At 56.4% G+C, this 26,562-nt stretch overlaps 1 protein-coding gene across 11 annotated transcripts in view; it reads right to left on the bottom strand.

Moving 5' to 3' along the window:
• Window positions 1–6,746: 6,746 nt before the first annotated feature.
• Window positions 6,747–26,562, bottom strand: part of WDR4 (WD repeat domain 4) — a 36,304-nt gene continuing 16,488 nt past the window's right edge. For 3 of the 11 annotated variants that reach the window (XM_008977585.4, XM_034948229.4, XM_034948230.4), the window contains exons 5-11: window positions 25,806–25,918; window positions 23,173–23,233; window positions 19,193–19,291; window positions 18,098–18,162; window positions 17,105–17,288; window positions 15,783–15,852; window positions 6,747–13,793 (exon numbers count right to left, since the gene is read on the bottom strand). In XM_008977585.4, the coding sequence (XP_008975833.4) occupies window positions 13,600–13,793; window positions 15,783–15,852; window positions 17,105–17,288; window positions 18,098–18,162; window positions 19,193–19,291; window positions 23,173–23,233; window positions 25,806–25,918 (786 nt within the window). In that variant the 3' untranslated portion in view covers window positions 6,747–13,599. The remainder of the gene's footprint in view (window positions 13,794–15,782; window positions 15,853–17,104; window positions 17,289–18,097; window positions 18,163–19,192; window positions 19,292–23,172; window positions 23,234–25,805; window positions 25,919–26,562) is intronic. The other 8 variants (XR_010111131.1, XR_010111132.1, XR_010111126.1 and 5 more) reach the window with 8 other exon arrangements.

Raw genomic sequence — 26,562 nt, forward strand, 5'->3', positions numbered from 1 at the left:
GTAAGCCACCGTTCCTGGCCCACAGTTACTCGTTTCTTTCCTTCACCCTGGATTCAGGGTGGTAAAGTTATTCCTTTTAAACAGTGAAGTTCGCTTGTTACTGTTTATATCCATTTGGAATTTCTCCCACAATCTGGTTGATCTTCATTGTTTATTTTAGGGGGCTGTGAAACATCACTGTGATTCTAAGAATGGGGCGCTTCACAGAAAGTCTCCTTAGAAAAATGTTGCTCCGCCCCATCCCTGCTACTCCATTCCCGTTCCCTTCTTTCTGCCCCACTCCCATCCACCCCTGCAGGCAACCACTCTCTTTAGGTCCTGGGTTTATCCTTCCTTCCTCCAGAGCACCCGAGTAACTGCTTCTCTCCCCATCTCCCTCACCTGAAGAGCACACGCTGCAGACACACATCTGCACGTGCTTCGTGCTCAGCAGCGGGTCGTGGGAACCACCCCACGTTGTCACTCATCTGTCACGGCTGCACAGTGCTCCCTTGTGACACAATGCACAGCCTATAACCTTTTGGGTGTTTGCATATTGTTGGACGTGCATCTTCAGGGCAGACTCCACCAAGCGCTGCTTCTGGGTGTGGGTCAGACTTGGGACCTGGGAAAGGATCCAAAGGGCCCTGTGGTCCGGTCCAGACCAGGGTGAGGCGTGGAGGAGGCTCTGAACAGCCATTTGCAGCTCAGCCAGCACCAGCTGACGGCAGGGAGGCCTGGGCTTCTGCACTGGCTTCTGGCCTCTTCTGGGCACCCACGCTTTGTCCATGAATGGAAAGCAACGCTGACGGCTGCCAAATGTGTCCAGGACGTTTCTGAAACTCCTGTCCCTCTCTCTGTCCCTCTCTCTGTCCCACTGTCCACCTCAGTGACCTCCTCTCTTCGCGGCTCTCACCCCACACTCTGCCACTGCCACATTTTCCTCTGCGCCCAGCCTCTGCCTCCACCTGAAACTTTCCTGGAAATCTCAAAATGTAATTCCAGGTCCCGCTGCCCTGGGCAGCACACCCCCCTTCAGAATAAAGGGCACCAACCATCCCCTGGCACCTGCCTAAGCCATACCCCTTGCTCCCCTCCCCAGTCCCCACCTGGGCTTCTGCCGCACCCCCGCTGCCCTCCCTCCCCCTGGCCGGCAGCACCTTCTCCACCTGGGCCCCTCTGCTCACAGCGCCCCCCGCCCCCATCTCCCTGAGGGGCGGGGAGCCAGGGCATGGCCCTGAAAGCCTAGCCCTGGCCTTGACCTCCCCGGAGCGCCCTCCCCACCCTCCGCCCTCTGCCAGCCCCGGCCCCTGCCCTGGCCCCGTCCTTGTCCTCTGCTGCTGGCCTTGGGGTCGTGCCCCACAGACTGGGCTGCACGTGGGGGTCCTGGCGGCCTGGGCCGTCCCACGCCTACGGGGATGGGCGAGGTCCTTCTTGGGGCTTCTCTGACCCACTCTCCAGTCACCTGAGGGCGCTGCTTCCCCGCGGTCACCCCAGGTTTCTGTGCAGCCGAGGCCTCCGCGGCCGGGTGATCCCGAGACCCCGGGGTCCAGGGAGGCGCGGGATCTGCTCCCCCCGGTCCCAAACGCACCGGCTGCGCCTTAGGAGGGACAGCCTCCACCCATGGCGCTGGCGCCAAGGGGCCGCTCCTCGGACTACAGCACTTGCTCGTCGCCCTGCGCCCTGTTTAGTTCTCATCACCAGCAGCCTGGACTAGGGCACGGGTCCTTCTGGCCTCCTTCCACAGCCCGCTGCACGGCTCACCCACTTCCCCGAGGTGCTGTCATTGTTTAGCTGGGACCCTCAGCCTCCGTGGTTTAGAATCGTCAGAAACCCCGGTTCATCAGGTCACTATTGATTCTGGTTTGCATAATCCTTTCTAAACTGTGTGACTGTTCCCTGTCAAATTTGTTTTTGAAATGGAGTCTCTCTCTGTCACCCAGGCTGGAGTGCAATGGCACGATCTTGGCTCACTGCAGCCTCCACCTCCCAAGTTCAAGCAATCCTCCTGCCTCAGCCTCCCAAGTAGCTGGGACTACACACACCACCAGAACCAGCTAACTTTGTATTTTTAATAGAGATGGGGTTTCACCATGTTGGCCAGGCTGGTCTCAAACTCCTGACCTCAGGTAATCCACTCGCCTCAGCCTCCCAGACTGCTGGGATTACAGGTGTGAGCCACCACGCCCTACTGAGCAGTGGTTTTTAAAGGCAAAATGAAGGCCCGGCACGGTGGCTCACGCCTGTAATCCCAACACTTTGGGAGGCCGAGGCAGGCGGATCACTTGAGGTAGGAGTTCAAGACCAGCTTGGCCAACACGGTTAAACCCCGTCTCTACTAAAAACTCAAAAAAATAGCTGGGCGTGGTGGACACCTGTAATTCTAGCTATTCAGGAGGCTGAGGCAGGAGAATCTCGAACCTGAGAGGCTGAGGTTGCAGTGAGCCAAGATTGCACCACTGCACTCCAGCCTGGGCAACAAGAGTGAAACTGTCTCAAAAAACAACAACAACAAAAAACACCCTGCTTTCTGGCTGGGTGTGATGGCTCATGCCTATCATCCCCGTACTTTGGGAGGCAGAGACGGGAGGATAACTTGAGCCCAAGAGTTGGAGGCCAGCCTGAGCAGCATAGCAACATCTCACCCTACAGGTTTTCTTTCCTGTTCCCATCTCTTTATCCTCCTTGGCTGCTTCCTCCACTCCATTCTCCTGCTCAGGAATTTGCTCTCCAGGGTTTTTCATTCTGCCCCTTAGCAGAGTGTGTTATTCCTCTGCTCTGTTCTCCTGCTCAGTTTGCTCTCCAGGGTTTTTCATCCCGCTCCTTAGCAGGTGTTCCTGTTGCTTTCCACGGTCAGTTTTCACTCCCAAGGCCTCTGTGTTCTCCCTAATGGTGCCCTCTCCCAAATCTGATGGAAGCAAGCCCCTGCCTGCTCTGGAGGTCCCCAACCCCCAAACGTGGTGGGTGGGTCGCTTGGTGCTGCCACTGACTCCTGCCCCCAAGAGCTGCCTCTCATTTCAAGCTGATGCACTTCTCGCTGTGACCTCACAGGAGGAATGGCGTGTCCCACCTGTCTCGAGAGGTTGCTGTCTGACATCAGTGCAGGTGTAGAGAGGAGGGGGCAGGGGTGAAGGGCCATCGTGGTGCAAACCCCACTTCCTCCAAGGAGGAGCTGAGCAGAACAGGAAGCGTCAGGCCTTCAGCTCCCACGCCTCCGGCTGAGGCTTCCATACATGACCCAGGGCAGACTGGTAGTGAAGTCCCCATGCTCAGCCAGGAGCACCGCCGAGGCCTCCAGTGCACCGAGGGGTGATGTGCAGAGGCCCCGCCGCATCCACGGTGGTTTTTTGGTGGGCAGCACTTGCATGCCCCGGCCCGGAGTGGCCCTGCTCATGACCCCAGCCCAGGGGTGTCTGGCAGGAAGGGGTCTCGGGACCATCTGCTCCAGGGTCTCCTTGGAGCAGTAAGGGGAAGTGCCTGCCATCCGTGAGTAGAGCCTCGCAGAGTGCTGGGAGCGCCTGTGGCTGAGGATGGGGCTGGCCTGGGAGGATGAGGGGCTTCGAGGCCACGGAAAGGAGGCTGGGGCCACAAGCCCCCAGGGGGGGTGGTTGGGAGGGGCTGGGCAGGAGGAGGGTTCCCGGGGCCGCCTCAAGCCCCCAGGGGGGCAGATGGGAGGGGCTGGGCAGGAAGAGGGTTCCCGGGGCCACCTCTGTGTACCTGCTGTGCCTGCCTGAGTTAGGCCCTCCTGTCTGCACGCCACCCCTGCTGGCTGCAGTGACTCCATCTCCAGACCAACTGTGTGTGTGGTGTGTCTGTGTATGGTGTCTATGCATGTATGATGTGTGTAAATAGTATGATGTGGTATTTGTGCATGTGTATCTATGTGGTGTGTGTGTGGTGTCTAGTGTAGTGTGTGTGTGCATGTATGATGTGAGTGGTACATGTTTGTGGTGTCTGTGTGATGCTGTGTGAATGTGTGCATGTGTGGGGTGTGTATGTACATGTATGGTGTAAGTGGGATGGTATGTGTGTATCTGTATGTGGTGGTGTGCGTGTGTTTGTGGTATGGTGTGTCTGCATGTGTACATGTATAGTGTGAGTGGGATGGTGTGGTATTTGTGCATATGCATGTATGGTTTCTGTGTGTGTGGCGTAGTACGTGGTATAATGTGTGTGTGGTATATGTGTGCACCTGTATCTGTATGGTGTCTGCGCATGAGTGGACGTGTGTGCGTGTGTGGTGTGTGTATAGTGTAATGTGTGGTGTGTATGTGCGCAATGCACATATGGTGCGAGTGCGTATGTGATGTTTGGTGTGCATGTGTGTAATCAGGGTATGTGTGGTGTGAGTGTATGTGCACATATGGTGCATAAGTGCCTGTGTGGTGTACTGTGATGTGTGCTGTATGAATCTATGTATGTGCATATATATGGTGCGAGTGTGTGCATACGTGATTGTGTGGTTGTGCGTGGGTGCATCTATGGTGTGTGCATGTTGTGTGGTGTGTGTGGATGTGGATATGTGCATGTATGGTGCATGTGTGTGTGGAGTGGTGCGGCACGTGAATGTGCATGTATGGTGTGAGTTTAGTGTGGCACGTGTGTGGATGTGGATGTGTGGTATGTGAGTGCATGATGTACCTATGTACATGTATGGTGCATGTGTTGTGTGTGGTATGTGCACGTATGGTGTGGAGTGTGCACGTGTGATGTGGTGTGGTACATGCATAAGTACATGTATGGTAAGTACATGTATGGTGCATGTGTGTAGTGTAGTATGGTGTGGGTGTGTGTGCATGGTGTGGAATCTGCACGTGTGGTGTGTGGGTGTTCACGAGTGCGTGTAGTATAGTGTGGTGTGGCACATGCGTATGTACGTGTATGGTGCACGTGTGTGTAGTGTGGTATAGCGTAGCATGGTGCATGCTCCACGCTCCTCTGGGACCCTCAAGCTTCCCTGCCTCCTCTGTGGGGACCCCTGGGTGACGTCTTGCTGTAGAGGAGAGGGCGCTGCTGTGCGATTCTGGTCCAGATGGTTCAGCTGGTGACCCTGGTCTCCCCATGCCAGGCTCCTGGAGGCCATTCCCAAGGTCCTGGGGGGAGGACTGAAGCCACGCCCACCTGGCCCCCTACCCCCGAAACTGCACTCTTGGGGCCAGCCCTCCCCACACCACCTCCACCCCTGGCACGACCCCTTGCACCACTGCCACCACACCCAATCCCCCCTCCCCCGGATCTGGGAGCTGGGATTCTGCCCTGCTGTCCCCGTCTGGGGCCCCTCTCCTCTGCAGGTGCCTCAGTTGGGAGGAGGGGTGGCTGTGAAGGTGAGGATGAAGGAGATGGCCCAAGAGCACAGCCTGGGGGCAAGTTCCCAGGGAGGCACTCGCTGGTAATGGAACAGGGTCACTCACTGTCACCCACCTTCCTTGTGACAGTGGCGCTGTGGCCCATCCACCATCACCCCAGTGCTTCACCATGAGCAGCTTCACGAATCCATGCCCAGCTCACTGCAGAATCCCCGGGCGCCAGCGCTTCGCCAAGAGTGGCCTCCAGACTCCACATTTTAGGAAGGAACTCCCGCCCCATTCAGCTCGCTGTAGAATCCCCAGGGTCCCTGCCAGCCTGGCACCCAGCGTGCCCCTCAGTATTCTGGGGATGAGTGGGGGAGTCCCTCTGCTGGGAAGAGGTCCCTGGCTACGTCCCTGCAGGGCGGTGGCTGAGCCCATGCCTCGGCCCCAGGGCCAGTCCCCGCCGGGTGCCATCCTGAGCAGGGCCACAGAACGGATGTCCCACATGGCCAGGACCCCTGTGGCCACCTGACCCCGGGGGGCTGTGGCCCTCGGTAAAGCAGGTGACCGGGCGGGCTGTGGGGTTTGTCAGCTCCGCAGCGTCGCTGCCACTCAGCGTATGAGTTTCCACTCCCAGCACTCAATGATCAGCTGAGCAACTGCAGGTGCCTCCGAGTGCTGGGAGAGGGGGTGCTCAGCCAGCCAAGGGCCTTTGACCCAGGGAAGTAAAATCGGGGCATTTCCTGGTGGGTGTGGGCTGGGCCTCGGGCTTCTCACCTGAACCACAGGGTGGTAACCCCTGCCCCTCAGGCGGCATCGACGTGACCTGCCTAGTGCACAGTGAGCCTGAGGCAACACGGCCACCACCAGGAGACTCCCTGGGGAAGAGGCCCCCAGACAGCGAGGTGCCCATGAAGGAAGTTCTGCACAGGGGCCGCGGCCGTCCAGGAGATGGGAGGGCCCTGTCTGCACCCTGTCTGGAAGGGAAGTGGGGCAAGCGGGCCACTTGGCCTCCCTGGTATAGGTAAGGCCAAGGCAGCTAGAATTGGGGACAGAATACCCGCAAAGGGGAGGGGAGCTGCACAGACGAAAGGAAATACACACCAGCATCCCGTTGGGGTCTTCGGATGAACACCAACCTACACATTCTGTAAAACCCCAGGACGCCAAAGAGTAGCTTTTGAGGAAAAAACAATCCTCCGGAGGGTAAGACAAACAATTCCTGCCTTGCACAGAAATCACCCTCGTCCCTCCAGCCAGTGTGCAGACACTTCTGAATACCCAGGATTCTGCAGGGACAGCAGGAGGGTCACACCTGGGAAGGACTAAATCATCCAAGGCAAGGCTACTTCAGCCTCACTCTAGTGAGCTTAAAACAAACCTGAAAAAGACCAAATTAATCTACATGGGGCTTAACAGCCTGCCAGAAAGCGTAATATTCTTTAAAGGAACGTTAACAAAACTTCATACTCAGTAATGTAAATCTCACATGTTCCTAGTCAAAAATTTACTAGACAGACTCAGTAGCAGAAAAACATATCCCATAAGCAGAGGACAAATCACAGATGCTCCTCGACTTACAATGGAGCTACATCCCAACAAGCTCATCGTTGGCCGACAGATCGCACGCAAGTGGTCCACAGTCGACAGAAACAGACCTAGATATGACAGTAATAATGAATTAGCAGAAAAGGAACAATTATCTTAAATTTGCTCCATATGCTCGAAGGTATTTTTTAAAGCATGATTATGATTAAAAGAGAAATGGAAGACACTGGTGTGCTTTTTTTTTTTTTGAGACCGTCACTCTGTCACCCAGGCTGGAATGCAGTAGTGCAATCACGGCTTGCTGCAGCCTCAAACTCCCAGGCTCAAGTGATCCTCCCGCCTCAGCCTCCCGAGCAGCTGGGACTACAGGCATGTGCCACCACACCTGGCTAATTTTTTTTTTAGACAATTCTTGCTCTGTCGCCCAGGCTGCAGTACAGTGGCGCGATCTCGGCTCACTGCAACCTCCGCCTCCCAGGTTCAAGCGATTCTCCTGCTTTAGCCTCTCAAATAACTGGGACAACAGGCATGCGCCCAGCTAATTTTTTATATTTTTAGTAGAGACAGGGTTTCACCATATTGGCCAAGCTGGTCTCAAACTCCTAAACTTGTGATCCACTGTCCTCCCAAAGTGCTGGGATTACCGGTGTGAGCCACCGCACCTGACCTTTTTAATTATTTTTAAAGATGAGGTCTCACTGTATTGCCCAGGCTAGTCTCAAACTCCTGGGCTCAAGCAATCCCCCTGCCTCAACTTCCCAAAGTGTTGGGATCACAGGTGTGAGCCGCCAGCCTAGCTGGAAGACATTTTTTAAAATACCAAAACCAAATTTATAGAGATGAAAAAACACAATGGCTCATACAGAAAATGGCCATAGCTTAACAGCAGCTTAAAAGATCAGTGGGCTTGAAGACGTGGAAACAGAATCTACCAAAAATGAAACGCAAACTGAAGAAGATGACCAGACTCACGGACTCATGAGTCCACAGCAAGCAGCCCATTCGAGTACCTGGGACTGCAGGAGGCAGGGGAAGAGACTGTGAATAGCTAGAATATTTCCAAATTGCATAAAAATGACAAAGCCTACAAATCTTGACAAACCCCCAACACACACACACATACCCTAAAGCTTATCAAATTACAGAAAACCAGGGATAAAGAGAAAAAATCAAAAGCAGCCGCAGAATACATACATGATGACTGTCATGTATCAGTCAAGAGATGGAAACATTTAACACGAAGAACGATTCAACAGGAACAGAGGGTTCCACTAACATGTAAAGAGACTTCCAAGAACAGAGGCGCTGAGGCCTCGGGAGAATCTCCACCGCCAGGACTGAGACAACAAACCCACAAGTGTTGAGTCTGGATCTCGGTGAGAACCTCGGAACCCCACGTCAGCTGAGACGCAGCTCTGACCTGAGTGGGGCTATGATGTGCCGGGTGGTGCAGTTGGCCAAGGCCTGAGAGCAGGAAGCCCAGGGCGGGAGTGCCAGCGAGACTCACCCAGAAGCTCTCCCTGGGGCAGGAGGGAGGCAGATGCCCTGGGAGCTGGACAGAGGCAAGGAAGCTTAGCAGGAATCCTTCCCACCGTGGTGAATGAACCTGGGTGTCGCTAAACTCCTGGAGACTGTCACTGAGAGCCCCCGCCCCCACCATGAGGCTGGCAGGCACACACCACGGAAGCCAGGAAAAGCAAGCACACTGGAACCAGGAGGGCAGACCCCTCCCTCCTGTGGAGTCCCTCCAGCTCCTTCCAGTGACAGAGCCAAACACTGTGCCAACCTGCAAAGGAAGGTACAGGGAGGGCCCAGCCCAGGGTCACACGGCAGGGCTGAGAAGGGTGCACTGGGCACGGAGAGGCAAGACAGGGATAGCTGGAGACACCGTGTGGGGGCCACACATATCTGCACATGCACATACAATCACCCTCCCACTGTGAAGCACAAAATAGGGCTCAACAAATCTAAAGAGAGGGAAGTCAGCAAAGTATATTCTGAGGCCACAATGGAATTAAAACCAGAAACAACAACAAAATCTGGAGGAAAACCCTAAATGTTTGGAAATTAAACCATACTTCCAAATAACCCACAGACCAAAGATCTCGCAAGGGAAATCAGAAAGTAAAACGTATCACGTCAACATATATGGGGTACAGGAAGAAACACAGAAAGCTCTCCTTCCCGGAGGGGCCCTCGCGGCTGGTCAGCTGCTGGCTGCTGGCAGGAGGCCTCAGTTCTCTGCCATGGTAAACTTTATAGGCTGGCTGAGTGCCCTCGTGAGCTTGCGGCACATTTCCCCCAGGGTAAGTGATCTAAGACGGGTAAGTCAAGGTTTTGGTAAGGTGGCCTCAGAGAAAAGGATCAAGGTTAGGTCTGGATCGAAGGTGGGCAGTGTTACTGGCTCCCTGCAAAACTCCACACCACACACTATGGGCCTTCCAAGTCGATCATGAGCCGCCACAGCCGCAAACACTAGGCGTTGAGGATGCACTGCGTTTTCCATGCTGGGGTCAGGGTCTGGGATGAAGGACTGGCAGGATCTTCTAAGAAATGTGCATAACTGAGAGCCAGCAATTCCACGCGCAAGTACACACCCAACAGAAATGCTTACAATGTTCCAGAAGACGGGTGCTGGCCGGGGGCAGTGGCTCACGCCTGTAATCCCAGTGCTTTGGGAAACTAAGGCAGGAGGACTGCTTGAGGCCAGAAGTTCGAGACCAGCCTGGGCAGCAGAGCAAGACACCCTCTCTACAAAAACTACAAAAATTAGCCAGCATGCAGGCACACACCTGCAGTCCCAGCTACTCAGGAGACTGAGGTGGGAGGATCGCTTGAGCCCAGGAGGCCCAGTGAGCCAAGGTCACACCACTGCACTCCAGCCTGGGTTAACAGAGCAAGACCCTGTCTCTAAAAATAAAAAAAAACAGAAGACAGGTGCCAGCATGTTCATCACTGCACTATTCCTAACAGCCAAACTGTGGAAACTACCCAAATGCCCATCGATAATAGAACGAACGCACTGTGGAATTTTCACACAATGGAGTACTTGGCATACATAGCACTGAGAATGAACAATCCACAACCACAGGCAACAAGGTGGATGAGCCTCACAGAGAGTGGAACAGAAGCAGCCACAGCAAGAGGGAAACTGAGGTCAGGCTGGCCAGCATGCGTGTGCAGTGCCTAGGAGGGAACATGGGCGTGTGGGCTTCTCAGCAGGTGCTAAGTGTCCTGCTTCTCGTGGGGAGTCACACACTGCATTCAGTTGCTGAAATCCCAGTTCCAGCATTTCACATGCACTTTTCGGATGTACAGTACGCACACTGTAATCAAAATGAAGAAAGACGGGCTGGGCATAATGGCTCGTGCCTGTAATCCCAGCACTCTGGGAGGCCAAGGTGGGAGGACTGCTTGAGCCTGGGAGGTTGAGGCTGCTGTGAGCTGAGATCACACCACTGCACTTCAGCCTGGGTGACAGAGTGAGACCGTTTGGAAGAAAGTGCTTAGAATTAAATACAATAGATTGGGTGCAGTGGCTGACACCTATAATCCCAGCACTTTGGGAGTGCGAGGCGAGAGGATCACCTGAGGTCAGGAGTTGGAGACCAGCCTGGCAAACATGGCAAAACCCCATCTCTACTAAAAATACAAAAATTAGCCAGGCATGGTGGCGGGCGCCTGTAATCCCAGCTACTTAGGAGGCTGAGGTAGGAGAATCGCTTGAACCCGGGAGGTGGAGGTTGCAGTGAGCCGAGATTGTGCCACCACACTCCAGCCTGGGCAACAGAGCGAGACTCTGTCTCAAAAAAAAAAACCAGATACAATGACCAAATTTTCTTCATCAATTAAAGAGGTAGAACAAAGTCCAAGGAATGTCCCAAAAGTAAAATACATAGAAACTAAAAAAATAACGGAAGAGAGCAGATGAAATTGAAGGAGTGAGATCCTCCCAGATGGCAAACAGGGTGGCGACATCTCACAGAACAGACCCAGCTGCGAGGCAGTCACGGGGGACAGGAAGGCGGTGGGTGCTGCTGTTCTGGGTGAAGGGGCCAGAGACAAAACTCTAAATACACGCGGAGCTGGGTTCAACCCATGCAACTGTAAGAGGTATTTCTGGGATGACTTCGGGCAGGTGAACAGGAACTAGTCTATCAATCAAGGTACCAGCAAGAAGGCAGCTGCGCCATCCACTGAGACACAGAAATGGCTATTGGCAGAGGGACCAACTCAGGACCAAGGCAGGATGCTGAGGAATAGCAGGAAGCCAACCCCGCTGGGGAGGAAACAGAGCCTCAGAGTAGCCCCGCAGTCCTGGTGGAGAGACGCAGCCCTGTGAGGAGGCCGTTCCGTCTCAGTCCCAGCCACTCCACTCTGCAGCCATAGCACAAAGCAGACACAGATGAGACGTGGACAGACAGGAATGGCTGCATCCATAAGTTTATTCTCAGACAATGAAATGTGAATTTCATGATTTTCATGTCATGAAATATATTTTTGTTTTCAACCATTTTTAAAATGTAAAAAAGCCATTCACAGGCCATCTATCAGGCCGTGGGCAGGATGCAGCGCATAGGCCTGTCTGCCAGACCCTATTTTAGGTGAAGATGCCAGCAAGACCAACCTGAACCTCTCCTAAAACCAAGACTTTCAAAGCAGACTATGAACGAGAAAGCATGCCCTGCGCCAGATGCCCTGGCAGCGTGAAGGAGGCCAGGCTGCTTGTACAGGACAGTGGCCCAGCGTGACCCCTGCCTTCTGAAACCCCTGATCCCCAGCAGAGAGGAGTGGGCCTCAGCTTTGCAGACAGCACTGTTTCCAGATCAATGTTAAAAGGAAAACAAGGCACTTATGAAAAATTTGAAGCATTCCAATTTTTGATACACAAAAGGATTCCGAGTACCCAGCGATATCCCACATCAAAGTCATCGCCAGCATGAACCTGTTCCTGTGTGGAGACTTCATCACTGGACAGCAGGTAGGAGCCGGCCTGAACGAATTAAGTGATGTACCCAGAAGCCTGCCCATTGCAGAAGCCTCTTCCCAAATCACGCGGCGCGCACCTCACTCACACGCAGCACACGATCACGCAGCGCGCACCTCACACACACACAGCGCACGACCACGCGGCGCGCACCTCACTCACACACAGCGCACGACCACGCGGCGCGCACCTCACTCACACACAGCGCACGACCACGCGGCGCGCACCTCACACACAGCGCACGACCACGCGGCGCGCACCTCACACACAGCGCACGACCACGCGGCGCGCACCTCACACACAGCGCACGACCACGCGGCGCGCACCTCACACACACACAGCGCACGACCACGCGGCGCGCACCTCACACACAGCGCACGACCACGCGGCGCGCACCTCACACAGACACAGCGCACGACCACGCGGCGCGCACCTCACTCACACAGCGCACGATCACGCGGCGCGCACCTCACACACACTCAGCGCACGACCACGCGGCGCGCACCTCACACACAGCGCACGACCACGCAGCGCGCACCTCACACACAGCGCACGACCACGCGGCGCGCACCTCACACACAGCGCACGACCACGCGGCGCGCACCTCACACAGACACAGCGCACGACCACGCGGCGCGCACCTCACTCACAGCGCACGACCACGCGGCGCGCACCTCACAGCGCACGATCACGCGGCGCGCACCTCACACACAGCGCACGACCACGCGGCGCGCACCTCACAGCGCACGACCACGCGGCGCGCACCTCACACTCAGCGCACGACCACGCGGCGCGCACCTCACACACACACAGCGCACGACCACGCGGTGCGCACCTCACTCACAGCGCACGATCACGCGGCGCGCACCTCACACAGACACAGCGCACGACCACGCGGCGCGCACCTCACTCACACAGCGCACGATCACGCGGCGCGCACCTCACACACACTCAGCGCACGACCACGCGGCGCGCACCTCACACACAGCGCAGGCACCAAGGAGTTTTGCCTGGTATATTAGGTTGCTGCTAAACATTCCTAGGAAGTTGAGAAGGTTCATCCTTGCTGATCGGTGATTGAAATTCAGCAACATCCCTGTGGCTCTGCAGTGTGTGCCAAGGTCAAATCAAATCATAACGACGTCCTCAATCACCTCCCTGTAAACCGGGTGCCAGCCAGGCCCATGCTCACACTTCCTGAAACAAGTTCACCGTCTGCGCCACCGATGCCAGACAGAGCTCCCTGTGACTCCGAAACGTGTTTCTCACTTCCCACAAGGGAGCCACTCTCCAGGAGCAGCTCCTGAGCACAAGGGCTATGGCTGGGGCTGGGGCGGGCTGAAGCATTCGTGCTGGGTTTCAACAGCCTGTGTGGCGAGCAGCTACTGCGGGACAGCACGTCACCTGGATGCTGAGACGGTGGAACAACATGACAACATCCACCATGCCAGAAACGTCTGCCCACAGATGCTCCTAGAGGAAGACGCAGCAGACACGAAGGGCGGTATGAGAACAGGAGGCTCACACGCAGCCTCCAACATGAAAAGAAAGTGCTTCAAGAGCTTCCACTCCACTGGTCTGGCTTCCCTTCAACCAGAAAGGGGGCACAGGCACCCAGCAAGAGCCTGTGCTGGTGACACAGAATGTTCTTTCTAGAGCCCAGGGGACAGCCCCGTCCTCTGAGCTGGTCACAACTGACGTCACCTTTTCCTTCTTAAAGGGACATGTCAGGATGCAGGGGAACAAGTTAAAAAGCTTTTCCTAATTTGAGGTGAGAGGCACCACTGACCGCCACGATCAGCAACTTAACGTCGCCTCCCCCGGCCTCATCTTCTTGGCATGCCCGTTGGGCCCAGGCGGGGGACTCCGGCGCCGCTGCTTCTTCTCTAGCTGCTGCTGCAGTCTCTCCTCTTTCTTCTTCAGGTAGGAGGTCATGTTGTCGAACGTGGCCTTGTAGAGACTGCTGAAGCTGGCGTCTGCGCCGGCAGAGCCTGTGATGGGGGAACAAGGACAGGTGCCAGGTGGGGCAGGAACATGGGACTCGGCCACCACAGCGGGCCCCCTGCAGCAGGGAGTTACCTCGTGACTCCCGGAGTCCTCGGTGGACCGTGGAGGGCGCCTTCTGGGATGGCTCCCCACGGTGCCCACCTCCTGGGACCCACACCCTGGCTGGACCTGAGGACTGGCTACCAGCAGAATGGGGCAAAGACGAAAGAATGTAATGGAAACCAGGGCACCAAGGCTGGGCCTCCACCCCGCCAGCACTCTCTGCTTGCACGCCCGGAGAAAGCCACTACTGCACCATGAGCCGCCCTGTGGAGGGGCCCAGGTGGCAGGGGACCAGGAGCAGCAGCCTCTGGCCAACAGCCAGAGAGGCCCCCTGTCCTGCCGACAACCCAGACTGAGCGAGGTCGGGCCCTGCCTGGTGAAGCTGAGGTGGCCACCTGCAGAGACACAGCTCAGCTGAGTCCGGACCCCTGACCCACAGCAACAGTGAGATAGTAAGGGTGGGGTGCCTTAAGGCATCGAGTGGGGATAGCATGTTCTGCAGCCACAGGGAATGGACACGGATTTCATCTACTTTATCTAAGTGCCAAGGATTGGGGGCAATGACTGACCACAGGCACACGGAGACAGCCTCAGCCTGGCCAGGAAACCACAGGCCCAGCCAGTAACCCGCGCACCAGCCATTGCCTGAAGCCTGCCCACCCAGCAGGTGGCGCAGCCTCCCCGCCCCTCCAGCGACTCTGCTGCTTGTGGGACACTCTAGCAGCAGCCCTCCCCCGTCCGTCTCCCAACGCAGGCGCCCAAGTCTGCGCCGGGAACAGGCTGCTCTATCTATGGAACATCTAAGGAGAGCGAGCCCAGGCTTTGGCCTGAGACTGTTGTGCAAGGTGACACTCAACAGGTCTATGCTGTCCGTGGCCTAGAGCACGGGGGCCATGAGCACTGCCGCCTGCAGTCCCTGACACAGCCAGTGACAGGCCCACTCTGAAGTGTTCCTAAAGCAGATCCCAACCACGCTGGGGGGCCCAACCCTGCCCGTCTCAACCCTCAACATCCTAAGCAAAGCAGGAGGGAGAGAAGCCTCAGAGGCAGAGCCAGTGCGCCACCACTCGGGGAGCCTGGCAGAAGGCGGCTGGGCCCCCCTCAGCGGAAACTCCTCCGACCTCAGTGTGAATCCCTCCAGAGCTCCAAGGAACCTCAGTGCTCACTGGAGTGGGGTTTGGCTTTGAAAGACTTCAGAGCAGCAACTTCTTGTCGTGAATGAGGCACCTGGATTCCATGCTGGGCTAATCCATCCTGCAGACACCATCGCCTACAGGACCGCACAGTGCTGGCACAATGACGCACCCAGAACTACGGCGTGTCATGTCGCCAGAAGGCAGGGTAGAAAATGTTCGTCCAGCTCCTCCCTCAGCCTGGCTGCTCTCCTTCCTGCAGCCGCAGCCACGGGAGTTGCTGGCTAGATTCCCTCCCCTCAGCTGAGTGTTCCCGTCAGGACAGTGACCATCCTGCCCCTGCTCAGCCTCCTGAAGAGCCCCAGGGCCTCTGGCTAGACCCCTACTAAACCTCCCAGTGAGGCCCTGCACTTGCTGACGCACACTGCAGTGGGATCAATTCCCTCAACACCGTGGACCAGGCCTGAGGCAGCACAGCACCCGCTCCCTCTGGGAGCCACCAGCTGCCAGCTCTGTCCTGGGGACCTTCAACGCCCAACTCTGAAGGCAGGTGCTCAGACCCTGAGCCCCCGGTTCCTAAGTGGCTCTCGTTAGCCTGACTCCCATGGGGGGGCTCCTTCTTCTGCTGTGCGTCACCCACCTCCTGCCCTGCCCCGCCTTCTGGATGGGGACACACGTTTACCCTCCCTCTTTATCTGCACACCAGGTCCCCCGGGCAGGTCACAGTGTGTGCTTCTGCTTTCTCTGGGGACCGGGCTGGGTGTGACCCCCAAGGGCAGCCTGTACCCGTGCTCTCACCTTCCAGCATGGCCCAGTTCCCACGAAGAACACCAGAGACTTTCTTTAACACGGCGCTCTCAGGAACAGACTGCAGGCGACAAACAGGAAATCTTCATCAGAAAGAGGCAGGCCTGGAAACCCAGCACCAGGACGCAACACATGCTGGCCAGAGAGGCTTGCAGGGGAGGTCCCCTCCTGGTGCCTGGGGACCCCCATTCACCTTCTGTGGAGACCTGGGGAGGCAGCCCCCACAGCTGACCCATGATGCCAGGGCAAGCTCTTCACATGCAGTTCATCAACCTCAGGGGCCCAGCAGGTGCGACAGGCAACCACTGGGGACATCATGTGGCCTGCCACTTCTCAGGTAAAAAGAACTGGATGGCTTAAAAGTGCTTCCAGGTCAGGTGCAGTGGCTCACACCTGTAATCCCAGCACTTTGGGAGGCCAAGGCAGGTGGATCACCTGAGGTTGGGAGTTCGAGACCAGCCTGACCAACATGGAGAAACCCCGTCTCTACTAAAAATACAAAATTAGCCGGGTGTGGTGGCGCGTGCCTGTAATCCCAGCTACTCGGGAGGCTGAGGCAGGAGAATCACTTGAACCTGGGAGGCGGAGGTTGCGGTGAGCCAAGATAGCGCCATTGTACTCCAGCCTGGGCAACAAGAGCAAAACTCCGTCTCAAAAAGAAAAAAAAAAAAGTGCTTCCAAAGTGCTCAACTGAGCTTTGGCAAATGGGTACCTACTCCACTCAACTCCACAGCAACCCTGTGAGACGCAGGGTGGGCAGGGGCATTGCTCCCACGTTACCAGGAGCGATGCGGACAAGGTACAGGGTTCGCCCCGTCCCCCAGCAAGGAAGCAGCTCGGCCCGCCGCCCTCGCCCAGAGACCCCACCGTCTCCCCAGAGGAAAGCAGCTCAGCCTGCCGCCCTTGCCCCCTCCTCTACCCGGGGCTCCACATGCTCCTGAGGACTCAGCCAGTGCCCCAGGCCCGAGGCTGTGCTAATCCAGCCTCCAAGTGTTAGTCCCACACACCCTAGCCACACTGAGTGCCAACTTCATCGCTAAGTGTGGTGTGGGGGGCCACACACTCCCCCAAAAAAAGAACTGCTGCAGACATCACCACGTGGGACAAGCCAGCCAGGCCGGCCAGGCACCTGGCTCCCTTCACCCACGGTGGAAGCCCCAGCCACTGCCATTCAGGACACAGACCCTGGGCCCCAGAAGTGGCTGGGTTGAAAGAGGCTTACCCGTGGACCCAAAAAACATAGCTGCCGCCCCACACCCCCCAGGCTTATGGAAAGGCAGGGCATAGGACATCTGGAAGGTGCCGAGTCTCACCTGCCACTGGTCGCCCATAGGCCTGTAGAGCACCAGGGGGGCTTCCTGGCAGTCCTGGAGCACCCACAGCCCCTGGGTCTCCTCGAAAGCCACGTCCCACACTTGGTGCTGGAACGCCAGCTGCTCCCTGTACACCAACTGCTTTCTGCGGGCGTCCAGCTGGAAGATGTAGACCACAGGAGTGCTTGCCACGAAGAAAGAGAGCATGATTACTAGGACTGCAGGCCCACGGGCTCCACTCTGCAGCCAGCACCCCAGACGGTGCAGCCCTCGCCGGTGCCACCTCATGAGAGCCTACGCTGAAAGCCCCAGCTGCATCACTCCCAAATGCCGGCGCCGGGGAAACCATGGGGTGACGTACACTTTTTTAAGTCCTAAGCTCTGGAGTGGCTCGTGGTGCAGCAATAGCTAACCAGCACGGTACAGGCAGGCAGGGCAGGAGGACGCAGGCCCTGGGCTCAGGCGCAGCTCTCCTCTCACACCTGCGTAGTTCTAGAACGAGCTAAGAGACCTCCCCAGGCTGTCATAAGGACAAGATGAAAACTGCCGAAAGCACCAAATAGAATAGCTTTCCTGACACACAGAAGTCACTCGGGAAGAAGCAGCAGAACTGCACTCCACTCCTAAACCCACCTTGTCAGCACCGCCAACCCCAGGGGGTTCCCATCCAACCAGCCCCGAGCCGGGAGTGAGGTGATGCCACCACGACTGGCCCAGGGGAAAGTCTGTCATCTCAGAAGGCCAGGCAGAGGCTGCTGGTGCTCTTTACGCCAGGGGAGTTCAACGTCAGGTTGAAGAGCGCTGGCTGAGAGGAGCCCCCACCCTCACGCAGCAGCAGTCATCAAAAGTGACATTCTCAGAGGGAGGTGCTAGACCAATACCACCACCGTTCAGGACCTCTTCATTGAGGATGTGGGCCAGTGGCCAACCCGCTAACTCTTCCCCCTGCAGGTCTGCAGAACCGGAGGCCATAGAGGTGCTGCCGCAGCTTACCCGTCGCACAGGAGCGCCACGCAGTTCTCCTGGCACCAGAACGCAATCCTGGACGCGGCAAACCTCTAAAAGGAGAAGAAGCCCATTAACTTCACGCCACCTGCAGGGGCCCGACGCTGGGCGCTCTGATCCAACAAGAGCAAGACCGAAGGACACTCACGCCCCCACATATCGAGGAAGAGGAAACAGCACTGGAACATTCTGGAATCAGTGAGGAAAGGAGGGTAGCCGATTCCCTGTTTCCCAAGCAGATGACAAAAGCCCCCCAGTGGCTCTGGCACTCCCTGCAGGGCCTGCGACAGCCTCCAAAGCCAACAAAATGGGTCAGTGAGGAGAGGAGGGAGCGGAGGACACAGGGGAAAGGAAGAGATGAGAGCTACACATACAACTGCACTGTGAGCTCCCACAGTTCCTGGCAGAGGAAATATTAAAAATGAAGAAGAGGCCGGGCACAGTGGCTCACGCCTTTAATCCCAGCTACTCAGGAGCCTGAGGCAGAGGTTGCTGTGAGTCGAGATAGCACCACTGCACTCCAGCCTGGACAAGAGTGGGACTCCATCTCAAAAAAAAAAGGAAACTTCCAGGAACCTGAGTCCACGTGAAGCATGAAGGAAAAGGCCTGGTCCTCTCTTACACAGCTGCCTGGCAGGGGGCAGAGGCCACACCACACAGTTCTCTAGGAAATGGAACAGACCGTTTGGCGAGAAACTTCGCCAAGGTCTGGGCTTTCAGGGTGTCATGAGATTGCTCCAAGCTGGCCGGAGAATGCTGGAGTGGGCCTGGCCCCACCCCTGCCCCACCTGGCTGGCAGACCCACAAAGGTGCATGCTCAAGCACCTCCATTCCTTCCACTTCAGAGCAGGATTAGAGGCCTTCCTGTACGTTAACTGTTTGCATGCAACAGGGAGACAAATCATTTCCCACTGACGTGACGAGCCACCTTCAGAATTTGAAATACGAGATTTCCCTCACACAGGAGGAAGTCTGGCATTGAGAGCAAACGTTTCCAACGGCGAAGTGACTTTTCCACTCAAGTCAGGCGACTGCAGGTGTCTGCAAGCACTCAGTCGCCCAGGAGTGAACAGAAGCAGCTACCTGGGAGGCCTGGGGGTCCACCAGCTCCTGCAGACTGGCCAGGTGACAGCAGTGCAGCTGGCGGCCGCTCCTGTACTCCCAGAGCCTCAGGGTGCCGTCCTGCACAAACCAAACGCACAGGTTAGCACACGGTTGCGGGGCTTCCGTCAGGCAGGGTGACAGAGAGGACAGCTGCGTGGTCGGGGCTCCGCTCCGTGACAGCCATGCCACCCGCCCTCAGGAATTAGAGGCTCTCTGGTCTGACTGCATAAATCGCTCACGCAAATCATCAAGGACAACGGTGGGGAACGGAAGGTGACCGATTCCCTGTTTCTCGAGTGCCAATATGCCCAGGCAGATGACAAAGCCAATGAGGCAGATCCCAGCAAAATAAGCCAAGGCCGCTAGATGGCCAGGTTGTCATCCGCCAGGAGGCCAGACCACATCTGCTGTGCCCGGGCCAGGCGTAAACACGGGCATGCACACAGGTGCAGACACTTCAGCAATCACGCATTCCCACGGGGAGACACGTGTGGGCTCATGAGCGCGTGGCCACTGCTCCACTTCACTAAGAACGACAGGAAGGACATGGCCATCAGCAACCGTCCCATGACAACTGGTACAACCCTTCAGGAAGCCGACACGGGAACCAAGAGCCTCCACGCTCTAAAACCATCATCAATGAAAAAAAGGGTTTCTCTTTTTTTTCTTGGTTTTATCTGTTGTTATTTTTTTGTTGTTTAATTGAAATGGGGTCTATTCCACACTGCCCACTGCACTGCAGTGGCTATTCACAGGCTTGCTCCTGGCTCACTGCAGCCTCTGACTCCCAGGCCCAGGCAATCCTCCCGCCTCAGCCTCCAAGTAGCTGGGACTACAGGCATGAGCCACCATACCTGGCTTAAAAAAAATTCATTACAGCACTAATTCAGTGGAGAGAAATAAATCAATACTCATTAAATCTAATGAGAGAGTGTCTGTGCACTATTTGTGAGTATTTTAAAATGACTAAATGAAAAAGATGAGAAGTAAATACCCCAAACAGCTAACAGTAGATGCATATCCTCTGGGTGCCGAGGTAAGAGTGGATGTATGAATGCACACGCACATGCATGCACATACACACGCACACACACACACCTTTCTACAAATGTGGCAGATAAACATGGAGACCAACACACACATCTACAGGCATTTCACTCACCCCTAAACCTCTCTACGAAGACAAGAAAAAGATGTTTAATAACCATGAACCCACTAAGACAAAGACAACAGGCAAGAAGAGAAGGTAGCTGCGGAGAGACAGCAAGGAAACCTGGGGGCTGGAGGCCAGGGAACAAACGCACCATCCACAGAGAAGCCCGAGAGGTGCCAGGACCTGCCAAAGACCAAACCGGGCCAGGCAGCCTGAAGACCAAGGTGGTGAGAGGAGCTGTCAAATGTCTTTACAAAGAGAAATGGGACCTCCCTGATGCATCCTCAGCCCCAAACTCCAGGCCAGCAGAAGGCTCTGGGGAAACGGAGCCAGGAGGCCCGTCTCAGGGATGCCAAATACTCACTGAGGAGAGAGCCACCTAGCCCCTTCGCACTCACCTCCCAGAGCCCCAGGGGACAGACCTGGGCAAGAGTGAAGGCTGGGACACTGACCACCCAGAAGAGACCGACTGACCCACACGTTCTACGGAGTCTACAGGCAAGGGGCTGCTGCCCACAGACACCTGCTCTGAAGCCCCTCGGGCCCCACCCTGGGTGCACACACCCAGCCTCTGAGGCCGGCTGGTGCTGACTCCCATCACACACAGGCAGATGGCATCGCCAGACATCCGAGGAAAACCTCCAATGAGAAAGGCAGACAACACACTCCAGAGAAGGGAATCAAGCACAAGGCCAGGAAGAAATCGAAGAAAGAAAAGTCCATGCTCATCTCAGCGAGATAAGAGACACGTGCACTATCCGAGAATGGGTGGCTGCAAAAAAGAACGTGCCGAGGGCAAGAAAGAACTAAAGATTCAAAATAATCCTAATAAAACTCAAGTCTCCACAGAAGGCTGGAAAGTAAAGTTGAGGCAATCTCCCAAGAAGTAAGACTATTCCTAAAGGAGTAGAAATACGAGATTGAACAGGAAAGAAAAAAACCAGAGAATTACGGCCCAGCATGGTGGCTCTCGCCTATAATCCCAGTGGGCGGAAGTGGGTGGATCGCTTGAGGTCAAAAGTTTGAGACCAGCCTGGCCAAGCTGGCAAAACCCCATCACTACAAAAGTAAAAAAATTAGCGGGGCATGGTGGTATGTGCCTGTAATCCTAGCTACTCGGGAGGGCTGAAGTGGGAGGATTGCTTGAGCCCGGGAGGCAGAGGTTGCAGTGAATCGAGATCACGCCACTGCACTTCAGACTGGGAGACAGAGCAAGACTCTGTCTCAAAAAAAATAACAATCAGAGAATTAAAGTGGTTCAACTAACACAAGCTTTAGAAAAAGTGAGCAGGAGGCAGGGGTAGAGAACAGAAGGTAATTACGTAAGAAAATGCCCCAGGTCGGAGGACACTGAAAATCACTGGCTGTGTGGCCAACTCCCCTCTGGGGCCCACCAAGTCACCTCAGCGGCTTTGACATCGCACACTGGAGCAGAGAAAGTCCTCCAGGCAGAAGGAGAGCCCAGCTGTCACCCCACGGACCCACGGCAGACAGCTGCAGGTTTCTACAGGAAGCGCGCGGGGAAACCCACAGGAGCAACCAGCTGGAGAGCACACTGTGCAAGGCCTCCCAAGCTCCGAGGGAAACCGTTTCAACCAGGACTTCTACGCCAAACTAACAACCAGGCCTCAAAGGAGATTAAAGGTATTTCCAGAAAGCAAAGTCAGAAAACACTGACCCGACCCTCCTCGCGCCTTTTGGCAGCTACCAGATGACGCGTTCCACTCAAACAAAGCAGTAAGCCATGAGGGACAGATGGGGCCTGGGGAGGCTTCTCTGCCCGTGGAAGATATTCCTCATATTATGAAAAAGACTGGAAGGTGCACGACAAACCGCTAACGAAGCCTGACCCTGACCCTCTGGAGATTATGGCCACACTTTTCTTCTTCTCTCAGGTCGCGTGGCTGTGTGTTAATTTGAAGAGCAGGAACAGGAGGCTTTGAATGAAGCCCAATCAGAGAAGAAACAGAGAAGCGGCCGGAAGGTCCATCAGCCATCCTGCCACACCACACAAAGGACCAACACAGACAACACAGGGAAGGACAGCGAAGAGGAAGGTGGTGGTGTGCGGGCAACAATTCCGCAAGAGGACAGAATCAGACCCTGTGAGGAATCCAAGGCCCTCACTTTGGCAAAATCACTAACAATCCTTCTAAGACATTCCTCAGAGAAAACACGTCTCTCATCACTAAACTGTAAGGCTTCCAGGACCCAATTGCTGGGACACAGAAGTTGTACCCAACAAGCAAAAATGCACTGTGGTAACCCGGGTGCGGGGGCTCGAGCCTGTGGTCCCAGCTACTTGGGAGGCCAAGGAGGCAGATCGCTTGAGCCCAGGAGTTTGATACCAGCCTGAAAAACGTAGCAACACCCCATCTTAAAAAAAAAGAAAGAAAGAAAAAAAGAAAAGGAAAAAAAATGCAGCCTGTAATGGGATGGACTGAGACCCCTCCAGGAGTCAGAGAAGCCCCCCGTCTGTTTCTACCTGAGATCCTGATCCCCGATACCATCGTAGATGCAGCAGCCGCCCTCTCAGAAGGGAGCCTTCCACGCACCCGTGCTAGTTCATCCCACAGGCAAACACACACGCACCTACGCACCCCCCCCACGCAGCCCTGAGTGAGCGGCCACAGGTGGGGAGCGAGCCGCAGGCAGCTCTAAGATCTGAAAACAAGCACCATCGAGTGCACAGCCACGGACAGCCAGGGGCCAGTGATCCAGAGGGGCCAGTTCCAGGAGGCGCCCACCCCACCCTCCCTGCAGGCTCAAGAATCCAGGGGTGAGTGACGCTGGGCAGAACACTTACCCCAGAGGAGGACAGAAGCAGCCCGGGCTGAGTTGGCACCACGAAGATGCGGCTCACAAACCTGTGAGGGCGAGAGCGCGGCAGAGTCAGCGAGCCCAGCGCCCGCAGGGACCGGGAGGCCTGGGGAGGCCGCCTGTTCATCTAAGGAAGAGAAGCCTCTGCCCTAAACCCCCTGATCCAATAAAAACAGCCAACATGGGAAGTAGCTGTTAACCCTAACCTGGTTAGGGTTAACCAGGTGAAGGCCCCTGGACGCGGTCGGGGAGGTGAGTGAGGTCTTTCCTGGGTCCCCAACAGCACAGCAACCTCTAACCCAGGCCGCTCCTCAGCCATGCCTGCCAGAGACCCAAGTGCCTCTGTGCCCCTCTGCAGCCCCCTCTGCAGCAGCTCTGCTCAGCGGCACCTCCACAGGCCCCCCAGCACCCACCCTGGCCCAAGGCACCTGCACTGTGATGAAAGGAGCCTTGGGGGAGACTCAAAGACACAGCACACAGGGAGGAAGGTGGAGGGAGGAGCGCAGCCAAGCCCACGGACAGATTCCTATCAGGGTCCTGACGGCCCCTCAGCAACAACTCTGAGTGACCTGGCCAGACAGCTGTCTCTGCTGAGCCCGGCCCAGTCCTCCTGTGAGGGGTTGGCCTGCAAGCACAGGACTCAAAGTCACAGGGACCCTCCCATCAGAACAGCCGTGAAGTGACCCAAGCAGCCCAGCTCGCCTGCAAACCCATCTTGGCTTGGGCACCTACAAGGGTGACAAGGCCCCTTTTCTTCCCGCTCTAACACCGTGGCCTCAAGCAATCCCTCATGCACGGGGTTCCCAGGGACCCTGGAATGGGGTGGCCCGTGAGCCTCACTCCATCTCCACCAGTCATGGCCTCTGCTACCTTGGGCTAGCCATCGCGTGAGCCGGGCCCGGTCCCGCAGCCACCGCCCTGCACGGCACCACAGCACAAAGAGCAGCCCACAGCCCAGGACAGATAGGGCACAGGACGCCCCGTGCAGAGGGCACGAGTGGCCTCACAGTTCTCAACAGTTTGAAAGGCCGGGAAACCAGTTTCCAGGGGTCTGAAACAAAATCTCAAAACATAATTCGTCCAATCACTGCAGTATCTACTGAGCACCTACTCATGCCAGGCACCACGCTGAGGGCTGCACACACCAACAGGCCCAACAGACCCACAGAACCACTCAGACGCAGCGGGAGACGGCCAGTGAACCAACCGATACTGCAATGTCAGCAAAGGGCACAGAACAGCACATCCAGCAGAAACACAGCTCCAGCCACACACGGGGGCCACGGGGCTTTGTTTTCAATTTGCCAGCCACTATGTTGAAAAGTAAACGGGCAGGCCGGGCACGGTGGCTCACACCTGTAATCCCAGCACTGTGGGAGGCCGAGGCGGGCGAATCATGAGGTCAGGAGATCAAGACCAGCCTGGCCAACATAGTTGAAACCTCGTGTCTCTACTAAAAATACAAAAAAAATTAGCCAGGCGTGGCGGCAGGGGCCTGTAGTCCCAGCTACTTGGGAGGCTGAGGCAGGAGAATCGCTTGAACCTGGAAGGTGGAGGTTGCAGTAAGCCAAGATCACGCCACTGCACTCCAGCCTGGGCGACACAGGTAAGAAAGAGAAAAGAAAGGAAGGGAGGGGAAGGGTGGGGTGGGGAGGGAGGAAGGAAGGGAGGGGAAGGGTGGGGAGGGGGGAAGGAAGGGAGGGAGGGAGGGAGCAGTTGAAGTTAATTTTAATACTATGTTTTTACTCAATACATCTAAGTGATGAGGCATTTCCCTAGAAGGGTGAGAAGCGTGTTCCCGTCAGCAGAAACCTCCCTCACGTGCCTGGCGAGGCAAGGGAGCTGCAGAGACCCCAGCGAGAGATGGTGAAGGGGAGGGGCCGGGGGGCTGCAGGCCAGAGAACTCCAGAGCTGGATCACTAGCCAACTAAATGCAAGTCAGAAGAAGCTATCCTGAGGCACACACCAGTGACTGGCCTTCTTAAACAGGAAATGTTTGGATCAAAACCAGGAAAACACAGGCAACCTCGGCACTGAATTTCCTCCCTCCAATTTCTTCCACTGCCTCAAATAATATATTTTAAAACATTTCAGCCAATTACACTAAGCGTTTTTCCTTTGTGCAAATTCTAATGAGCTTTTTGTGTGAGACAGAAGCGGGCATTCAGAAACACCTCCACATGGGTCCTGGCAGAGCGTGCTGCCACGAGAGACGCCGCCACCTGGCTGCAGAGGCAGCTTAATTCTTGGACAGCTGAAATCACTAAAGTTCGTCCTCGCCCCCAACACCCCCACCGCCCACCAGCGAACAACTCCCGGGCATGGTGCAGGGGTCCCCACACTGAGACAGGGGTTTCCCGGAAACAAGCCCTTCCCGTTCGGTCAGGCCCAATGCGAAGTTACCGGCACAGACTCCGGGTAACAGCGCAGAGTGAACCCCACCCTTTCGGGGCTTCTGCAGGCAGCACCATGGCGCCTGCAGTGACCAAACACCAAGCACGGGGGCTGCTGTCACCCGCGTGGGGCCTCGCCAGCTACAACGGCATCTGCTGAGCCACAAGCTGACGCTGTTTTCAAACAGAGCTTCTTTCTGCTGGAGGGGCAGGAAGGGGCACTCACTCTGTGTGCCCCAAGCAGAAGGACTCGATGCTATGGGGCGCCGCGGCCCAGCTGACTCGGATCTTCTCGTCCCGGTCGGCAGTGAGGATGAAGCGGTCATCAGCACTCACAGCCTGCATCACCAGGGGCCAGAAAAGAAAAAGCCGCTCACCTGAGTCTTCCCGAATCAAGTCCCTCATGGAAGCAGGCAGGGAGGCTGTAGCCTGGCCGCCAAGAGGATGCGGCCTTCGAGGACAGACCAGTGTGGCTCCTCCCCTCCTCCCGTCCCTACATCTAATTGGTGGCCCTCATTCTCCCTCCCCAGAGGGTCCCCGGCCACCTCCAGCCCTCACTCCTCAGTGCTAGAGCAGGCTTCTGGGGTGGGGCAGTGCCACCCCTGCCTGCCTGTCTCCCTCCCGCACCTCGGCAAATCCAGGCCCCACGCCCATTTCCACCCGCTGCAGGCCTGCTGCACCCTCCTGCCCAACACTGGGTTGCCTTCCTTGCCTTCCTGTCACACATGTCCCCACACCCATCTGTCACCAAGTCCCAGTGAGGTTCCCTTGATACCCCACACTCGCCATTGTTCCTGACTGTCCCTGTGTGCGTCCAATCCCAGCTCCACCACCCGGGCTGTGGGCCTGCACCCTCTGGGGCTCCAGGTGTGTGTCTGTGACACACGGGGCACACAGAATGGGGTGACAGGGGCTGCTGGGAGCAGTGCTGAGGTGATGCTTCTACAGCACCTGGCACAGCTCCGGGCCAAAGAGGCGGAGCC

This window comes from Pan paniscus, chromosome 22 (assembly GCF_029289425.2).
Source record: "Pan paniscus chromosome 22, NHGRI_mPanPan1-v2.0_pri, whole genome shotgun sequence".
NCBI classification, from domain to species: Eukaryota; Metazoa; Chordata; class Mammalia; order Primates; family Hominidae; genus Pan; species Pan paniscus.